Consider the following 20,532-nt stretch of genomic DNA (forward strand, 5'->3'; position numbering starts at 1 on the left):
TTCCAGACTATCTTAGGGACATGCTTTTGCAATTACTCCTCCTCTTTCTTTTATTGTCAAATTTCTCTGCATAAAATTCTCATCTGCATAAAAACATGCTTTAAGAACTTCTTTAAATACACACACACATACACACAACCTCCCTTGATCTCGTTTCTTCTCTGGCCACAATCAACTTTCTATACCCTTGTTTAATGGACAAATCTTTGAATGTAGTTTATATCTCAGTCTCCATGTGTCTCCTTTCATTCTCTCTTGCTTGCACTCTAACCAGCCTTTAGTTCCCATAACTCCAATAAAATTAATTTTGTTGCGGTCATTGATAGTTCCATATTGCTGAAGACATTAAGTAATGCTCACTACTGACATTACTTAAGTCTTAATTATTATGCACATGATGAAGAAGCCTCATAATATGTTAAAACTTACAAATCTGCAAATATATAAAATTTGACAGAACTAAAAGGAGAAATAGACAAATTCATGTTACACTGGGAGATTTTACCACACCTCTCTCTGTAACTGAGCTCAAGTAAGAAAGGAAAAGCAAGAAGTGTTATTTAAAATTTGAACATCTCCATTCATAAACGTGACCCAGTTGAAATTGTATAGTGTGGAATACAGATTATTTTCAAGTGCCCAATTAGTATTTAACAAGATCATCCAATGAAGCTCAATAAAGTAAAGGTTAATGAGTATGAAAGAATTATAATAATTCCAAATATTTTTATGCACAGAAAAAATAAGAAATCAGTAACAAAAAGATATTTTAACAGATCCAATGTTTAGACACTAAGAAATACACATCTAGCCGCCTCTGGATTTTAAGAAGCAATTAAATGAAAGTTAGAAAATGCTTAACATACATAATTATGAACAAAATAAAATGTGTAGGATGCAACTAAACAATACTAAGAGGAAAATGTCTCAGGTGCATAATAAGAATAGAAAATAAGGCTGAAAAAAATTAATGATATAGGCATCCATCTCAAGAATGGAGAAAAAGAACAGGAAATTAACCCAAAGAATGTAGACAGAAGGAAATAATAAAGGTAAGAGCAGAAACCAGGGAGTAAGAAACAAATACACGATGGAGAAAAGTCAACAAATTCAAAATATTATATTTTAAAAACACTAATAAATTTCATAAGCCTCTGGCAAGGTTAATCTAAAAAAAAGAAGAGAGAGGGGAGAAGATAGAGGAAAAAAGGGAGAGGAGAGAGTGGATGGATGGAGAGAGAGAAAGAGCTCGATTATCAGCATTAGAAATATTAAAGAAGGGCTTCCCTGGTGGCGCAGTGGTTGAGAGTCTGCCTGCTGATGCAGGCGACATGGGTTCGTGCCCCGGTCTGGGAAGATCCCACATGCCGCGGAGCGGCTGGGCCCGTGAGCCATGGCCGCTGAGCCTGCGCGTCCAGAGCCTGTGCTCCGCAACGGGAGAGGCCACAACGGTGAGAGGCCCGCGTACCGAAAAAAAAAAAAGTATTAAAGAAGATATACCTACCTACATATGGGTATACATGATATAAAACATTTGAGTATAATATTAACAACAATATGTCAATATTTTCAATATTTTTTAAATTTTTGATAAAATGTTTAAATTTCCAGAAAAAGATAATAGCAGTACTGACCTAAAGTAAATAAAAATATAAATAAATCTTTATATATGAAACAGAAATTGATTCTGAAATTCAAAATTATGCCATAAGAACAGAGTAAACTGAATCTAGCAATGTATAAAAGAATAATACATCTCGACAAAGTGGAGCTTATTCATAAAATGCAAAGCCACCTTAACATTTTAAAATCTAATGTTATTCTTCACATTAACTCAATAAAAAGAAAAGCCTTGCAATCATCTGAAAAGGTATGGAAAAGGCATTTATATTCATCAGAAAAGCTCTTAACACACTAGGAATAAAAGACAACTTTCTAATCTTATAAAAAACATCTAGGAAATTCTATAGCAAAAATCATACTTAATGATGATGTATTGAAAGTTTTTCCATGAGGCTTAAAATGTTACCTTGCCACCACTTGTATTTAACATCATATTAAAGGTCTTTGCAGTGGTATAAGACCAGAAAAAGAAATAAAACTTATGGTTATTGGAAAGAAAGAAATAATTTGAAGACTAGTAATTGAGTACTTAGAAAATCAAAAGAATAATCTATTAAAATTAATATGTGAACTTAGCAATAGATCTAATATCAATACATAAACATCATTTGTATTTTTATATACCAGCAACAAATAACCAATAAAAGATTCGAAACATTACACTTTAAGGAACATCCAAAAAAAAATTAAATATCTAAGAATACATCTAATGAAAGAGCTCCACTTTGTCCAACATGTAGAAAGCTAGAAAGGCTGGCTGTCCCAACCTAACAGTAAGAAAAAGCCAGATAAATTACAAAGTCACAACCTTCTGGAAGCCTTCAAGGAACTGAGATCACACGGTAAGTAGCATGGATTCCACTGAGGCACAGGTTTCCCCCAAAGGAAAGGGGAGGTGGAACTGGCCCACATATGGCAGGCCCAGGAGGAAGACGTGTGGCCATCATAAAAGAGGGAGGTAAGAAGAAATCAGCTAACTCATTGCTACTAAGGCAACGTTAGAAGAAAACAAATTCCCATAACTCTGGGTGAAGGGCAGAAAAGCATCCTGGGCCCAATATCACTAGTGATCTCCTGCAGCTGGTGAAGAAGCAGGAGCATCTCTCCTGCATAAGAAATTCCACAGATACAAATTGGAGCATGCCTAGCATGAAGAGGGAAAGCCGGAAGGTTTAGATTACCTCATCTGCAAAGCCCAGGCACACAGGATCGACCTAAGTTGGAGGATAAACCAGGACAACAGAGAACAGCCCTACGCTGCACACCATCAGCCTAAGGAGCCCTGGGGGGGGCAAGAAAATCAGTACAGATTCTCTCTGAGGTGTAGATGAAAAAGAGCAGGGCCCTGTGGTCCTTCCCTCCTGCCCCCCACGTCCTCAGCCTGCCTTTTGTCTGGGGAAAAACTTTAGCCAAAGAATAAGTTTAATCAGAGAAGTGAGAAAATAGAGAAGCAAAGGAAAACAGTCAAACTAGACCAAATAATAATAGTTTAGTCATTAAGCAAAGTCAAGTCCTCCTCAAGGGCTACAGATAATATTCTGAGCCGTATCCTCTGAGCTGTCTTATACCCAATATGTGCAGAAAGCCACACCAGGTGGAAGAAGGTAACTACATGATGACCAGACTGTAGCCATGACATAAGCTGCCACAATTCTGAGAATTTGCCTCAAAGAAATGGAAATAAGCCAACCCTGGAACTGAAGACTAACTGTACCTAAAACAATCAAGATGAGGCTGGTCAGAACAATACATGACCAATTTCAAGATGCCTGTCAGAGCTGCCTATGCAGTTTCTGCATGTAGCCCCCTCCCTCTGTCTATAAATCTCTTGCCCACTGATTGTCAGTAGTCGCGGGGAGTTGGAGTCCACCCTCCCCCCGTCCCCCGGCCCCGGTTGCCAGCATGTGAAATAAAGCAAACTTTCCTTTCCACCAACCTTGCCTCCTCATTGGCTTTTGAGCTGCAAGCAGCCAGACTCCACTTTTGGTTACATAGTCATTCAGTGAGGGTCCAGCACAAACACGGGCAACTCAGCCCCCAGCCTAAGCACAAGGCAACCCTAGAGGAATCTGAAGCTTGTGCGGCTGAAATTTACCGCGGCAACAGCAAAATCCAAACTCAGCACAACTCTTGACTACTCAACACCCTGCACAAATAGCCTGGCGGAAGAACAGGAAACCCCCTTTCTGGGAGTAAATGCTATGTACCTCAGTCCTTACTATACTACACACAATGTCTGGGATTCCATCAAAACTTATGAGGTGTACAGAAATGTGAGGAAAAGCAATTCACTGTCAAGATATTTGGCCATCAACAAAACCAGACTTAGGATCACCCAGCTGTTAGAACTATCAGAGAGGGAATTTAAAGTAACTGTGATTACTACGTTAAAGATTTAGTGGAAAAAGTGGATATCATGCACAGTTTGAGAATTTCAGCAGAGGGATAAAAATGATGAGTGAATGGAGAAAAATGAATTCCTTCAATGGCTCATAATATATTTGACACAGCTGAAGAAATAATCAGTGGACTTGAAGATATATTAATAGAAATTTTCTAAATTACAACACACACACATTCCCACATACACACACACAAGGCAGTAAAAAAAGAAGAAAGGCATCTAAAGGTTGTAGAACAATGAGTAATGGTGTAACATATGGGTAATTGGTGTCCTACAAGCAGAAAAGAGAGAGAATAAGGCACTAGAAATTAGATAGTTAGCAGTGAAGATCTGTGATCCTGAGATAAGGGAAGTAAATGAGATGAGCACTCCTACTGGCCCAGTTTTCTGTCTGCTGGAGGAGTTTCAAAACCACAGCACAGATCTGCAGTGCCGGAGACCACCGGTGGGTACTCTTCACAGGGCAAAACCCTGGAGAGGAGGGATCTGCACAGAGAGGAAGCTTAGGGTATCTGCAGAAGGTGCTTGGGGTCTGAGAACAGATTGGCACATGCATGAGAGGGAGCTAATCAAATCTGGGAAAAGAAACACCAAAAATGTCTGGGGTTTCTCCCCTTACTTTTCTTAATATACTTGCAGCCCCTGCACTGTGCTAACTTCTCAGCCCATTGAGTTTGCTGCTTTGAGTCTGAACTCTATTCCACTTACTGGGGAGTGGACTGGGAAGGGCTCTCAGGGGAGAAATCTATTTAAATGTGAATCTCACCCCCTGGTTTTCCCTTCTTTCAAGGTTTGCCCCCTCTCTGATTTCTGACTTCCCTTCATCCCTCTTCAGTACCTTCTTATCATTGCTTTTTACATTTTGTCTAAAGCTTGCCATTTTTGACAGCAGAAGGGTTGCTTTGACACGTTACTCTGTCATTATGGAATATCTAAGTCCCTGCAGTTGTAAATGCTCAAAACAGTGATCAAATACATTTTCTGCCATTAGACTGCTATTGCCAAGTTATTTACTGTCAAGTGATTTAATCAAGTTGGCACCCAGTGACACATCCATTGTTGGCATTCTTTCCATTTTAAATAAACAACTGGGAATAACTCAAGGACTGTCTCTAATTTAAAAGCCTTTAGGCAACATCAGAGGCTTTGTTGAGGTTCCTAGAGTTTTGCAAGTGAGTAAATACTGAATGAAAATTCAACTGCATTCATTGTTAGCAAGAGCTGAAGTTTTTATATCCTTGGGAAACTGTTGGGAGAATTTTCTAACTTCCAGTTAGTGTTCTCCCTCTGTTCTGGAAAGTGTCTATCTAAAAAATAAAACACACATCTCTATCCTCACCTTTTCCATTCACATAAAAATACTCTAATTAATCGCAATACACTTTTATATGTACAAAAATAATATATAAAACTGGGTAAGAAATTCATTTATTTATTTTGTATGCCTTAAATACCTGACCTGTATCAGGAACCACAGTAAAACTTACAATGTACTTGTATCTATGTCCTCTTGATTAAGAATATTGTTTTATTTATTTTTATTTTTTTAATTTTTAAATTTTTATTTTTTTTATTGGGGTATAATTGCATTACAATGTTGTGTTAGTTTCTGCTGTGCAATGAAGTGAATCAGCTATATGTATACATATATCCCCTCCCTCTTGGACCTCCCTCCCCCACCCCCATCCCACCCATCTAGGTCATCACAGAGCACTGAGCTGAGCTCCCCATGCTATACAGCAGGTTCCCACTAGCTATCTATTTTATGCATGGTAGTATAAATATATCAATCCTAATCTCCCAATTCATCCCACCCTCCCTTCCTCCACTGTGTCCACATGTCCGTTCTCTACATCTGCGTCTCTATTCCTGCCCTGCAAACAGGTTCATCTGTACCATTTTTCTAGATTCCATATATATGTGTTAATATACGATATTGCTTTTCCTCTTTAAGGCTTACTTCACTCTATATGACAGACTCTAGGTCCATCCACGTCTCTACAAATGACCCAATTTCGTTCCTTTTTATGGCTGAGTAATATTCCATCATATATATTTACCACATCTTCTTTATCCATTCATCTATTGTTGGACATTTAGGCTGTTTCCATGTCCTGGCTATTGTAAATAGTGCTGCAGTGAACATTGAGGTACATGACTCTCTTTGAATTATGGTTTTCTCAGGGTATATGCCCAGTAGTGGGATTGCTGGGTCGTATGGTAATTCTATTTTTAGTTTTTTAAGGAACCTCCATACTGTTCTCCGTAGTGGCTGTATCAATTTACATTCCCACCAACAGTGCAAGAGGGTTCTCTTTTCCCCACACCCTCTCCAGCATTTGTTGTTTGTAGATTTTCTGTTGATGCCCGTTCTAACCGGTGTGAGGTGATACCTCATTGTAGTTTTGATTTGCATTTCTCTAAAAATTAGTGAGGTTGAGCAGCCTTTCAAGTGCCTCTTGGCCATCTGTATGTCTTCTTTGGAGAAATATCTATTTAGGTCTTCTGCTCATTTTTTAATTGGATTGTTTGTTTTTTTAATATTGAGCTGCATGAGCTATTTATATATTTTAGACATTAATCCTTTGTCAGTTGATTTGTTTGCAAATATTTTCTCCCATTCTGAGGGTTATCTTTTCATCTTGTTTATGGTTTCATTTGCTGTGCAAAAGCTTTTAAGTTTCATTAGGTCCCATTTGTTTATTTTTATTTTCATTACTCCAGGAGGGGGGTCAAAAAAGATCTTGCTGTGGTCTATGTCAAAGAGTGTTCTTCTTATGTTTACCTCTAAAAGTTGTATAGTGTCCTGTCTTACATTTAGGTCTTTAATCCTTTTTGAGTTTATTTTTGTGTATGGTGTTAGGTAGTATTCTAATTTCATTCTTTTACATGTAGCTGTCCAATTTTCCAAGCACCACTTATTGAAGAGGCTGTATGTTCTCCATTGTATGTTCTTGCCTCCTTTGTCATAAATTAGGTGACCATATGTGTGGTGGGTTTATCTCTGGGATTTCTATCCTGTTCCATTGATCCATATTTCTTTTTTTGTGCCAATACCATACTGTCTTGATTACTGCAGCTTTGTAGTATAGTTTGAAGTTGGGGAGCCTGATTCCTCCAGCTCCTGTTTTCTTTCTCAAGATTTCTTTGGTCATTCAGGGTCTTTTGCGTTTCCATACAAATTGTAAAATTTTTTGTTCTAAACCTGTGAAAAATGCCATTGGTAATTTCATAGGGATTGCATTGAATCTGTAGACTGATTTTGGTAGTTGAGTCATTTTCACAATATTGATTCTTCCAATCCAAGAACTTGGTATATTTCTCCATCTGTTTATGTCATCTTTGATTCTGTTCATCAGTGTTTTATGGTTTTCTGAGTACAGGTCTTTTGTCTCCTTAGATAGGTTTATTCCAAGGTATTTTATCCTTTTTCTTGGTAATGGTAAATGGGATTGTTTCTTTAATTTCTTTTTCTGATCTTTCGTTGTTAGTGTATAGGAATGCAAGAGATTTCTGTGCATTAATTTTGTATCCTGAAACCTTACCAAATTCATTGATTAGTTCTAGTAGTTTTCTGGTGGTATTTTTAGGATTTGCTATGTATATTATCATGTTATCTGCAAATAGTGACAGTTTTACTTCATCTTTTCCAATTTGTATTCCTTTTATTTCTTTTTCTTCTCTGATTGCCGTGGCTAGGACTTCCAAAACTATGTTGAATAAGAGTGTTAAGAGTGGACATCCTTGTCTTGTTCCTTATCTTAGTGGAAATGCTTTCAGTTTTTCACCATTGAGAATGATGTTTGCTGTGTGTTTGTCATATATGGCCTTTATTATGTTGAGGTAGGTTCCCTCTATGCCCATTTTCTGGAGAATTTTCATCATAAATGAGTGTTGAATTTTTTCAAGAGCTTTTTCTGCATCTATTGAGATGATCATATGGTTTTTGTTCCTTAATTTGTTAATGTGGTGTATCACATTGATTTGCATATATTGAAGAATCGTTGTATTCCTGGGACAAATCCCACTTGATCATGGTGTCTGAGTCTCTTAATATGTTGTTGGATTCTGTTTGCTTGTATTTTGTTGAGTATTTTTGCATTTATGTTCATCAGTGATATTGGTCTATAATTATCTTTTTTTGTGATATCTTTTTCTGGTTTTGGTGTCAGGGTGAGGGTGGCCTCGTAGGGGAAATTGACAGTAACACAATAATAGTAGGGGACTTTAACACCCCACTTACACCAATGGGCAGGTCATCCAAACAGAAAATAAATAAGGAAACACAAGATTTAAATGACACAATAGACCAGATAGATTTAACTGATATTTATAGGACATTCCACCCAAAAGTGGCAGAATACACTTTCTTCTCAAGTGCACATGGAACATTCTCCAGCATAGATGATATCTTGGGTCACAAATCAAGCCTCAGAAAATTTAAGAAGATTGAAATCATATTAAGCATCTTTTCCTACCACAATGCTCTGAGATTAGAAATCAATTACAGGAAAAAAACTGTAAAAAACACAAATACATGGAGGTTAAACAGTGCACTACTAAATAATCAAGAGATCACTGAAGAAATCAAAGAGGAAATAAAAATACATAGAAACAAATGACAACAAAAACATAATGACCCAAAACCTATGGGACGCAGCAAAAGCAGTTCTAAGAGGGAAGTTTACAGCAATTCAATCTCAGCTCAAGAAACAAGAAAAATCTCATATAAACAATCTAACCTTACACCTAAAGCAACTAGAGAAAGAAGAACAAAAAAAACCCTAAGTCAGTAGAAGGAAAGAAATCATAAAGATCTGAGCAGAAATAAATGAAACAGAAATGAAGAAAACAATATCAAAGATCAATAAAACTGAGAATTGGTTCTTTGAGAAGATAAACCAAATTGATAAACGTTTAGCCAGACTCATCAAGAAAAAAAGGGAGAGGACACAAATCAATAAAATTAGAAATGAAAAAGGAGAGATCATAAGTGACACCATCAGAATACAAAGGATTATAAGAGACTACTAAAAGCAACTATATGCCAATAAAATGGACAACCTTGAAGAAAAAGACAAATTCTTGGAAAGCTACAATTTTCCAAGACTGAACCAGGAAGAATTAGATAATATAAACAGACCTATCATAAGTAATGAAATTGAAACTGTAATTAAAAATCTTCCAACAAACAAAAGTCCAGGACCAGATGGCTTCACAGGTGACTTCTATCAACCATTTAGACAAGAGCTAATATCTATCCTTCTCAAATTTTTCCAAAAAATTGCAGAGGGAGGAAGAATATCATTTTAGATATCAAGGATTTCATTACTGTTAACTGGTTGTACAGCTATTGTGAACTTTTGTATTAAATCACTAAAACAAGAATCCTTCCATATATACAAAAATTCTTCATGAGATCTACAAATACAAAAATTGATTAGAGTTGGGAAACATAGATTGTCACTGAGTTAGGAATAAACATGTAATAAGAATATAGAGGCCAGGTTATGAATAAAGAAGAATGAAAAGTTTGGATGAGTTGTACATTTTTCAAAAATGCCCAAATTCCATCCGCTTTCTTTCAATTTGCAGGAATTTAACTCAACAATGGAGCAAAATTGCCACCCCAAAATGTGTCTCTTTGGCATGAGCATTAATTTAGGCTGATTATTTTTAAGAAACAAAATTCAGAAGTTTGTCTTGTTACTTCTCCCTTAACTGCCAAAAAAAATTTGACAAAGGACCTGTTCTCAGAATAGAGCAATCACCACAGATATCTGCAAAGAACATGAGCTAAGGGTGGTTAGGGAAACAAAGTCAGCAGGATCTAGAGATCAGAGTCCACTTTGTGTCCCATTGTTGTGTCCCCTGACCCAGCAAATATTTGTTTATCAAACATTTGCTTTTTCATCTCCATGTGAATTGCCTTCCTCCTCTTTGAAGTCCCAAACCACCGTCCCCTACATCCTCTTTTGTCTTTTGCTGAAGATGGTGTTAAAAGGTGAGGTTTTCAGCCATTCTGAGGAGTTACACAGTTTTCCTGGGTCTCTCCCATATATACATGTTATTAAACTTTTGTTTGATTTTTCTCCTGTTAATATGCCTCATGCCAATTTAATTCGTGGATCATCCAGAAGAATTTAGAAAGGTAGAGGGAAATTTCTTCCTCCAAAACAGTAATGAAACTGATAAATAATGCAGACTCTTGGAATCTGCTCTACACTGTGTGTTGGTATAAAAGGCAAATAATGCCAAAGTAGAAGATCAAAAAATGAAAATGTTGAATGAGAGTAATGTCCTCAGAATATTACCTTATGCTTTTAGGTCCTACCAAGAGAAACATTTCCTCTCCACCACATTTTTGTAATTGCTCATTTGGAAGACTGACCCCTTGCTCTAAACATAGCTTTAATGGCATAAAAAAAGATAATTAGGGTAATTCAGGGAAGATAGCCCACAGAGATAGATGAGATATGCAAATTTTTATAAAGATTTTTTAAATTATGGATGATTGCTAAGTTATCTAGAATTTTCATGCTAGTATTATAAATATTTCTAGTTGGATTGAAACAGTAAATTATACCAAATATCTGCTTAAGTATGGGTTCACTCATTCTAAAATAGGCTAAACAAACAAATGAAAAATTCTGTTGTCTTTAGTCAACTTGTGTTGGAAAATGTCTTCTTGAGAGTTATTAATAAATTTATAGAACATGTTCTGGTCTACTTACTTTAGATTCTGGTAGACAGAGAGGCCAAACAAATTAAGCAGAACCACTCACCAAACTGTGACCTTACCGGGCAGGTAAGGCTTTACTGAGGCTTACCTCGGTCTGAAGTGTTTGTCACTTAGGGAAGCATATGGCCTCAATCAATGAGTGAAAGTACAAATGTATGGAAAGTATTTTCACGGCAGATGACATAAAAAGTATTGGAAAAATTTCTGCTCTGAAACTTTAAAATATTTATGATTTAATTATATTTACTTATATTTTAAATACAAAAAGAAAAACATTAAAACTCCAAAGCATATCCTATCATAAAAGATTTCTTTCATAGAAACACAATATTTCTTCTTGTAACATATAGTTGTTGAACTCTAATGTATCAAGCTTTGTGTTGTGTGCTCAAAATAACAGTGTGAACCTAACATAATACATGTCCTGAGTCCATAATTTACATTCCAATATTATTCTATTCATATGGACTTCAAATTCCAATGTAGAGAAGATACACTGTAACCTGTAGTTTAAAAACAAAGTGTACTAGAGACCAGAACTGGAATGCTGGAGCTAGACACTAGCATTAACATTTAGTTTTTTAGATATTTTGGGTAATTTTAAGATAAATGTATAATTTATTCTTTGAGGAATTAAACCAATATTTGTTCAGCACGTACAAAATAGTGAATATAAAAGTTAAGTCACAGACTCTGTTCTGCAAGTTCTCACCGGCTAAGGGGAAGGCAGATATTAAAAAAGATAGCTATGGGCTTCCCTGGTGGCCCAGTGGTTGGGAGTCTGCCTGCCGATGCAGGGGACACGGGTTCGTGCCCTGGTCCGGGAAGATCCCACATGCTGCAGAGCAGCTGGGCCCGTGAGCCATGGCCGCTGAGCCTGCGCATCCGGAGCCTGTGCTGCACAATGGGAGAGGCCACAACAGTGAGAGGCCTGTGTACCAGAAAAAAAAAAAGATAGCTGTGGCAATTTGACAAGGGTTGGCAGTGGGATGACAGCAAAAAGGAGGAAGAAGTTAACTTTTGCAGAGGAAAACCTCAGCAAAATTTTCCCAGAGGGGATGAAAATTGAGTTGAGCCCTAAAGTTTACATGAACTTCAGTAAGTGAGTTCATGGGGGAGAAGGGAGTGTGACCATTCTTAAAACCAAAAGTACATGGAAAACTGGAAGGTGGAAAACCACTGCTTATTGGGCTTTAGCTTGACTTTAACTACAGGTAAACCACAAAAATCAAGAAATCCTACCTAGACCTATATGACACCAGATAGTATATAGGCAAAAATCTGCAATCTTAATAACAGAAAAAATGTGGGCATATAGTAGGTCCCTAGCACACTGTAGCTTCTTGAGTGTTGGTGGAATGAAAAAGTCAGAATATGCATACATAGGTACAAAAATGTTTGACCCATCCTATGTGGCAGGCAGAATGGTCCCAAAAGATATCCACGTCTAAATTCTGAGAACCTGTAAATATTCTATCTTGTCTGGTAAAAGAGACTTTGAAGCTGTGATTAAATTAAGAATTGGGGGATGGGGAGTTTAGCCTGAATTGTTCAGGTGGGTCCGATGTAATCACAAGGTTCATTATAAATGGAAGAGGGAGGCAAGAGAGTCAGTGTCAGTGAAGCAGCTTGACAAAACCTTGACCAGCCACTACTGCCTTTGACGGTAGAGGAAGCAGCCAAGGTCCAAGGAATTCAGGAGGCCTAGAGAAGCTGGAAAAGCCAAGGGGACAGATCCCGCTCTAGGGCCTCCCGAAGGAACACAGCCCTGCCAGTATCTCTCTTTTAGCCCACTATGACCCCTTTCAAACTTCTGACCTCCAGAAAGCTAAGATTATAAACCTGTGTTGTTGTAAGCCACTGAATTTGTGGTAACTTGTCACAGCAGCAATGGAAAACTAATACACTCTACTCCCAGAGCAAGCTGCAGAAAAAAATTTCGTGTAAAAAAAGGCAGTGAGAAGGATGTATAGATTCATTCAATTTTGATTTTTCAGAAGTATTTAAAGAGGTCAGGCAGTTCAGACTTCAGGCCAGTTTGATTTTGTCCTAGCTGGTAAATTTATAGTTTTTGCATTTCCCTAGGATTAAGAGATCATGTGACAACCTCTGAAAGACAAGATTCCTGAAGGAGTCTTGATTTCAATACTAGAAAGGAAAAAAAACCAAGGCTTTGAATTTTGGTAGTGGTTAATATTTTTTTTTCATTTAGTTATAGCTTGTTTCTCCAAGCACACTGTCACTGTGAAATCACTTAGCAAGTTTAAATGAAGTATGAAATAACACTGAGATTGGCCAGCTGCTCTCACTTGGATAGGGGAGAATATACTTTGAACTACTGTTTGCATTCCTACCAAATGAAAAGAGTCACGTAAAATGCAGCTGTTGTTTTCAGTTGAAATATGGCAAATCTGACGTAAATACATTTAACATAAAATAGTATGTGTTCTATAAACTCTACTTATTCTAAATTGCAACTAATAGTCAAATATTTAGACTAGCATTTGATTGATCCACGATGGCAGCAGCTGGATTTAAATAAATTCTTCACCTTTCTCAAGCATCTGAGAAACACGAGGATAGTTTAGCTTTTACTCGTAGACACTGCTGATTCCCTTCCAATTTTTGTTGTTTTTACAGAACCCCGATTTTGCTTCTATGATTCCAACCCAGCTCCAGAGGAAGCCTCTAATTAGTTTAAACCAACCCCACCATTATTTCCCTGGTACTATTTTTGGTCCAGGAATAGCTGCTTAACCTAAGTTAGCAAGTTAGCCATTATATGCCACTCACCCCTGATTGCCACTGAAGGTTTATTGTGACAGCAAGAGGAACCAGTTTTAGACAAAACTGACTATAATGATAACATTGACGGAAAATGGACAAACAACCAAATGAAAAAAACAAAAAAAACAAAAAACTTGATGCCCACTCTTCCTCTGAACTGATTATGTATGAAAATAATATCATCACTTAGGTCATTTTGATTCAGTTTTTCTTTTACTTACAGGTACAGTTAGGATGCTAATGACCTCAGATATTTACCTATTTTCCACTGACACTGGCTCTCAGTATGTTAATTTGAGTTCTTAATAGTTATGATAAAGACAGTCTCCAAGCTTTTGTGTTGGGCAAAGATAGCTTCTCAATGCATCTCAAGAGTCACTGGCATCTATGTAAGATTCATAAAACCAGTGCCTCTTCTTGGCCTGGTCTTGGCCTGATTAGCATATAAAAACCTAGTTGTGAGCTCCTGCCTCATTTCTGACTCCCCAAATGCGGTGGACAAAACAATGCGTCCCAAAAATGCCCAAGTCTTATTCCCTGAAACCTGTGCATGAGTCACTTTACATGACAAAAGGGAATTTTCAGTTGTGATTAAGTTAGGGGTCTTGAGATAGGAAGATCATTCTGGATTATCCTGGAAAACCCAACGTAATCACAAGGGTCCTCATAAGTGAAAGGAAGAGGAAGAAGAGTCAGGGTCAGAGAAGGAGATGTATTGATGGAAGCAGAAGCTTGAGTGGCAGGAAAAAGGGGCCATGGGCCAAGGATGCAGGTGGCCTTCAAAGGATGGGAAAGGCAAGGGAATAGATCCCACTGTAAAGCCTCCAGAAGAAATTCAGCCCTTTTGACACCTTGATTTTAGTCTAGAAAGACCCATTTCAGACTTCTGACCTACAGAATGATGAGATAATACATTTGTGTCAGGTCACTACATTTGTAATAATCAGGAAATAAATACACCAAGTTTAATTGCTATTTCAGACCCACAGACCATGGCTCTATTTGGTCTTCTTGACTGAGTGCTCCAGAGCTGTATTCTTTTTTTCCTGAAAAGCTTCATGAAGACCAGAATTTCTGAGGTTCCTTCAGGATTTTCCTCCTACAGTCTGACCCGGGAGTGTAGAGTACATTAAGATGCTCTCCATCCCCCCCTGGCGGAGGCTGGCTCAGTGACTTCTCTGTTCCTAGCTCTGAGGCTAAAACCAGTGGTTCTCCATTTGGCTACACAGCAGAAAGCTTCTTAAGCTTTGTTGCACCTGGGAAGCTTTTGAAAGCTCAGGATGCACCGGGTTGCACCCCATACCGATTAAATCAGCATACTTGGGGTGAAACCCAAGCATCAGCATGGTTTAACTCCCCTTAGGTGATTTCAGGATGCAGCCACACTTGAGAATCATTAGGCAAAACAACTTCTCCTCACTTGTTCAGAAGTGGTTATAAGTCAAAATGGGAATCTAGCTGTTCTTTACGCTACAGTATGGAATAGTCACAATGGCTCAAAGTTCTTTTTCCGCCCCTGGCAGAGTGCACCCGAATTTCTCTGCATTTGGTAGCAAAAGCCTGAACAAATGCAGTGTAATAGCCCAGATGGGATTGGATTCTGGCACAGAAAAAGGACCTTAGTGGAAAAACTGGTGAAACCCAAATAAATTCTGAAACCCAAATAAATTTGGTTTTAATGTACCAATAGTAGTGATGCACCATAGATATGTAAGAATAGGGAGAACTAGGGGGAGGGTATATGGAAATCTTTGTACTCTCTTTATGACCTCTCTGTAAACCTAAAATTATTTGAAAGTAAAACGTGTAATTGAAAACAAAGCCTGAACTAATTTCTCTATAGCAGCAGCCAAGACCCACGTCAGATCTTACGCGCTGGAATAAGCAAACGCCTTGAATGTGTCCGGACATGTCTGCCACCAATGGCTATTCCACCTCATAAAAGGATTTCATTTCTTAAGAAATTGGATAGCTCTAGATGCTGAGTTAACTGACAATTTAATATTGCTTATTTTAATAGGAGGTTTTCAGATTCATTTAGCACAGCCGCATGCTGCTGCTTAAATCAAATCATCTGCTTAGAATCCTTCACAACAAACCTTATATGCTCACAGGGCTTGTCATTATGGAATCTCTTCAGCTTTCTGGTAATTGTTTAAGAGCACAGCAAGCAGAGGTCTGGCCCATCTTCATCCTTTGCCATCATTCTGTCAATAGTTAAACTGTCTGAGGTAGAATGTTGCTCTTTTTGTTTCCAAAGTAGGCTTCTCCCTGGTGGTCTAGCTGTACTTGGTGTCACATTAAAGACAACCCTCAGAATGGGAGAAAATATTTGCAAATGAAGCAACTGACAAAGGATTAATCTCCAAAATTTACAAGCAGCTCAGGCAGCTCAATAACCAAAAACAAACAACCCAATCCAAAAATGGGCAGAAGACCTAAATAGACATTTCTCCAAAGAAGATATACAGATTGCCAACAAACACATGAAAGAATGCCCAACATCATTAATCATTAGAGAAATGCAAATCAAAACTACAATGAGATATCATCTCACACCAGTCAGAATGGCCATCATCAAAAAATCTAGAAACAATAAATGCTGGAGAGGGTGTGGAGAAAAGGGAACACTCTTGCACTGCTGGTGGGAATGTGAATTGGTACAGCCACTATGGGGAACAGTATGGAGGTTCCTTAAAAATCTACAAATAGAACTACCATGTGACCCAGCAATCCCACTACTGGGCATATATCCTGAGAAAACCATAATTCAAAAAGTCATGTACCAAAATGTTCATTGCAGCTCTATTTACAATAGCCCAGAGATGGAAACAACCTAAGTGTCCATCATCAGATGAATGGATAAAGAAGATGTGGCACATATATACAATGGAATATTATTCAGCCATAAAAAGAAATGAAATTGAGCTAGTTGTAATGAGGTGGATGGACCTAGAGTCTGTCATACAGAGTGAAGTAAGTCGGAAAGAGAAAAACAAATACTGTATGCTAACACATATATATGGAATCTAAGGAAGAAAAAAAAAAAGGTCATTTAGAACCTAGGTGTAAGACAAGAATAAAGACACAGACCTACTAGAGAATGGACTTGAGGATATGGGGAGGGGGAAGGGTAAGCTGTGACAAAGTGAGAGAGTGGCATGGACATATATACACTACCAGATGTAAAACAACTAGTGGGAAGCAGCCTCATAGCACAGGGAGATCAGCTCCGTGCTTTGTGACCACCTAGAGGGGTGAGATAGGGAGGGTGGGAGTGAGGGAGACGCAAGAAGGAAGAGATATGGGAACATATGTATATGTATAACTGACTCACTTTGTTATAAAGCAGAAACTAGCACACCATTGTAAAGCAATTATACTCCAATAAAGATGTAAAATAATAATAATAATAATAAAGTAAAAGAAAAAGAGAGAGGAAAGAAAAACAGGAAAAGCAGTCAATTCAGAAGCCTTGAAAGTTCAATGGTCCATTAATAAGATGGCGACAGGCTTCAGGAAGCACATCACAGTATGCGGAAGTTGCCTCAAACTCTGTTGTCAACACCATGCCCCCAGCTTCTCATTCATGGCATCCGTCAGTGCTCTCTATCCACATGAGATGTCCACACTTCAACCCACAGAAGGTGGCATCCACTGTCTCTCAGGAAGGAGCCCTCTTAACCATTCCCTGAGATACAAGCCCCCTCACTATTGTGGAACAAATCCCCTTCCTACTGCTCTTCTTAGGAGTATCTACTCGTCTAGATTTCTGGCTACTTCCTTACATTTCATTGATATTCGTTGGAATTTGGGAATCACCTTACGAGAGGTGTCAATCAAAACTTTGCTTGTTGAGATAGTCCACAGAAAATAATATTTAATATCCTAAATGCTAATTTCTGCCAAGACAATGCTAACCAAAGTATAATTTGATTTAGCAAATAGAAATACAGGACACTCAGTTAAATTGGAATTTCAGACCAAAAAATACCTTTTTTTAGAATCATGTCATACTGGTGCTAAAATATCACTAGTTATTTACCTTAAATTCCAGTTTAATTGGGCATCCTGTATTTTATCTGGAGATTCTAAGAGTGACTTTTGTGATCCAAGGAATACCTTCCTGTGTAGGCCAGTACTTGAGGGCACAACTCTTTGTGGCCTGAAATGGTGTAGGGAGACATCCTTTCCAAGAAGCCAAGAATAGAAAAGTGACTTTCATCTTTGATGATGGCATCTATGGCCCTGAGTAATGCTTTTTCTTCCTCCTGTACTTTCCACAATGTCTTTCCGTTGTGTAATTTATTTTTGACATTTATAAAAGTACTATAGATAGCAATTTTGAATAAAATTAATTTTTGCTTTTTCCTGCACCTAAGAAAGACTTTCCAGGAGAGAGAAAAGTATAGTACCTATCAACAGGTGATATCAAAATAACACAATTCAACTTTTGGTTTAAAAATAGGGTGATATTATCCACAAGCCCTCCTGAGTGAAATATATATGCCATAGATAAGTGTTTCTCTTGCATCCCAGAAATAAATTATTCCTTAAAAATGGTTGGTCTAAAGTCTGCTGTGATACAAATACCATTTTTATGATCGTTATAAAAATTACCATCATCCTATTTGCTGCAGCCGATATTGTTTGCTTTCTTTTGACTTGAAAGCTTCACAATGAGTTTTATGGTTTTTTTCTGACAGCCAGAAATTAGGACTTTGTAATTGACATAGGTCTTTAAGTTGGGAGTTTAAACAAATGCTTCCATTTGACTTTAAATTGTTTTCCCTGATATTTTTCTATTGGGTTATAGAGAAATGAATTCTTCTTTGTTATACCTTTAAAAAGGTTTATAACTGTTCATGACAATAAACAGGATTTTTCCATTTCGTTTGAGATGTACAAAAAGATTAGGAAAAAGTAGATATAAAATTACCCTCCTGAACCAGAGGACCCACCAGATTACATCTTTCCAGCTTTCTAATATTCTGGAACTTTATGTCTAGGCATGAGTCTCCTGTATCATTATTCCAAAAATTATTTCTCAGAACTTTGTTAAAATGTATCCAAATGTAAAGTTATATCTCTCACCTGCTGGTGAGAAATATAAAACATATCTACCATTCTTTTCCCTTTTTTTTTTTAGCAAAATAGTGTCCAACCCAAATAGTAAGACAGTTAAATTCACTGCGATAAATTACCAAAGTTCCCTTCTCAACTTTGACCTTGATCATCTACATTCATGTTTATGTGAATCACCAAGCAGTTCTCTTTCCAACAGACTAAATCTGGGCAACCAAGTTTAAAGAATAAATGACGGCAGGATGACAAAATAGATGAACTAGATTTAAACAATAATTATAATAACACAATTCCCTGAGATCAATAAAAAATTGTAGTTAGTCCAGGCTTTTCCATCCATACTTCGTTAGATACTCATAATAACCCTATAAAACAAACAGTTAGTCATTATTATTTCATTTAATACATGAAGACACAAGCTCGGAATGGTTAATGGCTTGTGCCTAAGGTTATAACATTAGTGAGAGGTGGGCAGAGCCAGGAGCAGTGCTCATTAATTTTTGAACACCAACCCATGTTCTCTCTGGTATTTACAGGGAAAAAAATTCTCAAGCTATAAGGAAAAGCATAGAAATAATTTGAGGCTTGGGAGAAAACTGCTGCAATCCATCTGAATAAGAAGCATGATGAGAAAATATTCTATTATGAAACCCTTAAAAATTAAACTGTGGTCCTCTTTCCCGGCTGGAACCATGGAAGGTGCTGAGGAGAAGAAAAAGAAGGTTCCTGCTGTGCCAGAAACCCTTAAGAAAAAGCGAAAGAATTTCACAGAGCTTAGGATCAAGCGCCTGAGAAAGAGATTTGCCCAGAAGATGCTTCGAAAGGCAAGGAGGAAGCTCATCTATGAAAAAGCTAAGCACTATCACAAGGAGTACCGGCAGATGTACAGAACTGAGATTCGAATGGCTAGGATGGCAAGAAAAGCTGGCAACTTCTACGTACCCGCGGAACCCAAATTGGCATTTGTCATCAGGATCAGAGGTATCAATGGTGTGAGCCCAAAGGTTCGAAAGGTGTTGCAGCTTCTTCGCCTCCGTCAGATTTTCAATGGCACCTTTGTGAAGCTCAACAAGGCTTCTATTAACATGTTGAGAATTGTGGAACCATACATTGCATGGGGGTACCCAAACCTGAAGTCAGTAAATGAATTGATCTACAAGCGTGGTTATGGCAAAATCAACAAGAAGCGAATTGCCCTGACGGATAACGTGTTGATTGCTCGATCTCTTGGCAAATACGGTATTATCTGCATGGAGGATCTGATTCATGAGATCTATACTGTTGGAAAACGTTTCAAAGAAGCAAACAACTTCCTGTGGGCCTTCAAATTGTCTTCTCCACGAGGTGGAATGAAGAAAAAGACTACCCATTTTGTAGAAGGTGGAGATGCTGGCAACAGGGAAGACCAGATCAACAGACTTATAAGAAGGATGAACTAAGGTATCTACCATGATTATTTTTGTAATCCGGTCAGTTAATAAACAGTGACTGCTCTCAAATTGAAAAAAAAAATTAAACTGTGATATTTTGAGTAAAGCCTCAGGATTAACCCTAAGTCTAAGGATGACACTTTAAGTAGCAACAGGCACTGACAACAATGTCCAGAGCCACCAAAACAAAGATGTATTTTACAGGAGCACAGTATGGGACCTCTGCTCCCAACGCTGGCTCCTCCAAATCCACCCATCCAAAATGACTCTTGTCCGCTCAGAATCCCACAGCACATAGCATTCCTCTTAGGACACACATATGCTCCATTTCAATGGCTAGTGACTGCCCATTCTGTGTGCTGTGCTTTTGAAACAATACACATTCCTAGTATAACCATAGTGTATCGCCTAAATCCGATTCTTAGAAAGTAGAGACAAGAAAATATTAGCAAACCAAATCC

The 20,532-nt window shown here is 37.8% G+C and overlaps 1 protein-coding gene across 1 annotated transcript; it reads left to right on the forward strand.

Annotated features, from left to right (window-relative positions):
- The first annotated feature begins 19,318 nt into the window (after positions 1-19,318).
- On the forward strand, positions 19,319-20,140 carry LOC132521616 (large ribosomal subunit protein uL30-like). The gene has a single exon (XM_060151247.1). It carries the CDS (start codon positions 19,334-19,336, stop codon positions 20,078-20,080), a length of 747 nt encoding a protein of 248 aa, XP_060007230.1. The 5' UTR covers positions 19,319-19,333; the 3' UTR covers positions 20,081-20,140.
- Positions 20,141-20,532: the final 392 nt, after the last annotated feature.

This window comes from Lagenorhynchus albirostris, chromosome 6 (assembly GCF_949774975.1).
Source record: "Lagenorhynchus albirostris chromosome 6, mLagAlb1.1, whole genome shotgun sequence".
In the NCBI taxonomy this organism is placed as follows: domain Eukaryota; kingdom Metazoa; phylum Chordata; class Mammalia; order Artiodactyla; family Delphinidae; genus Lagenorhynchus; species Lagenorhynchus albirostris.

Bases quoted from the DNA above. Each gene is read 5' to 3' on its own strand.
- LOC132521616 (XM_060151247.1), top strand. From the start codon at position 19,334: ATGGAAGGTGCTGAGGAGAAGAAAAAGAAGGTTCCTGCTGTGCCAGAA.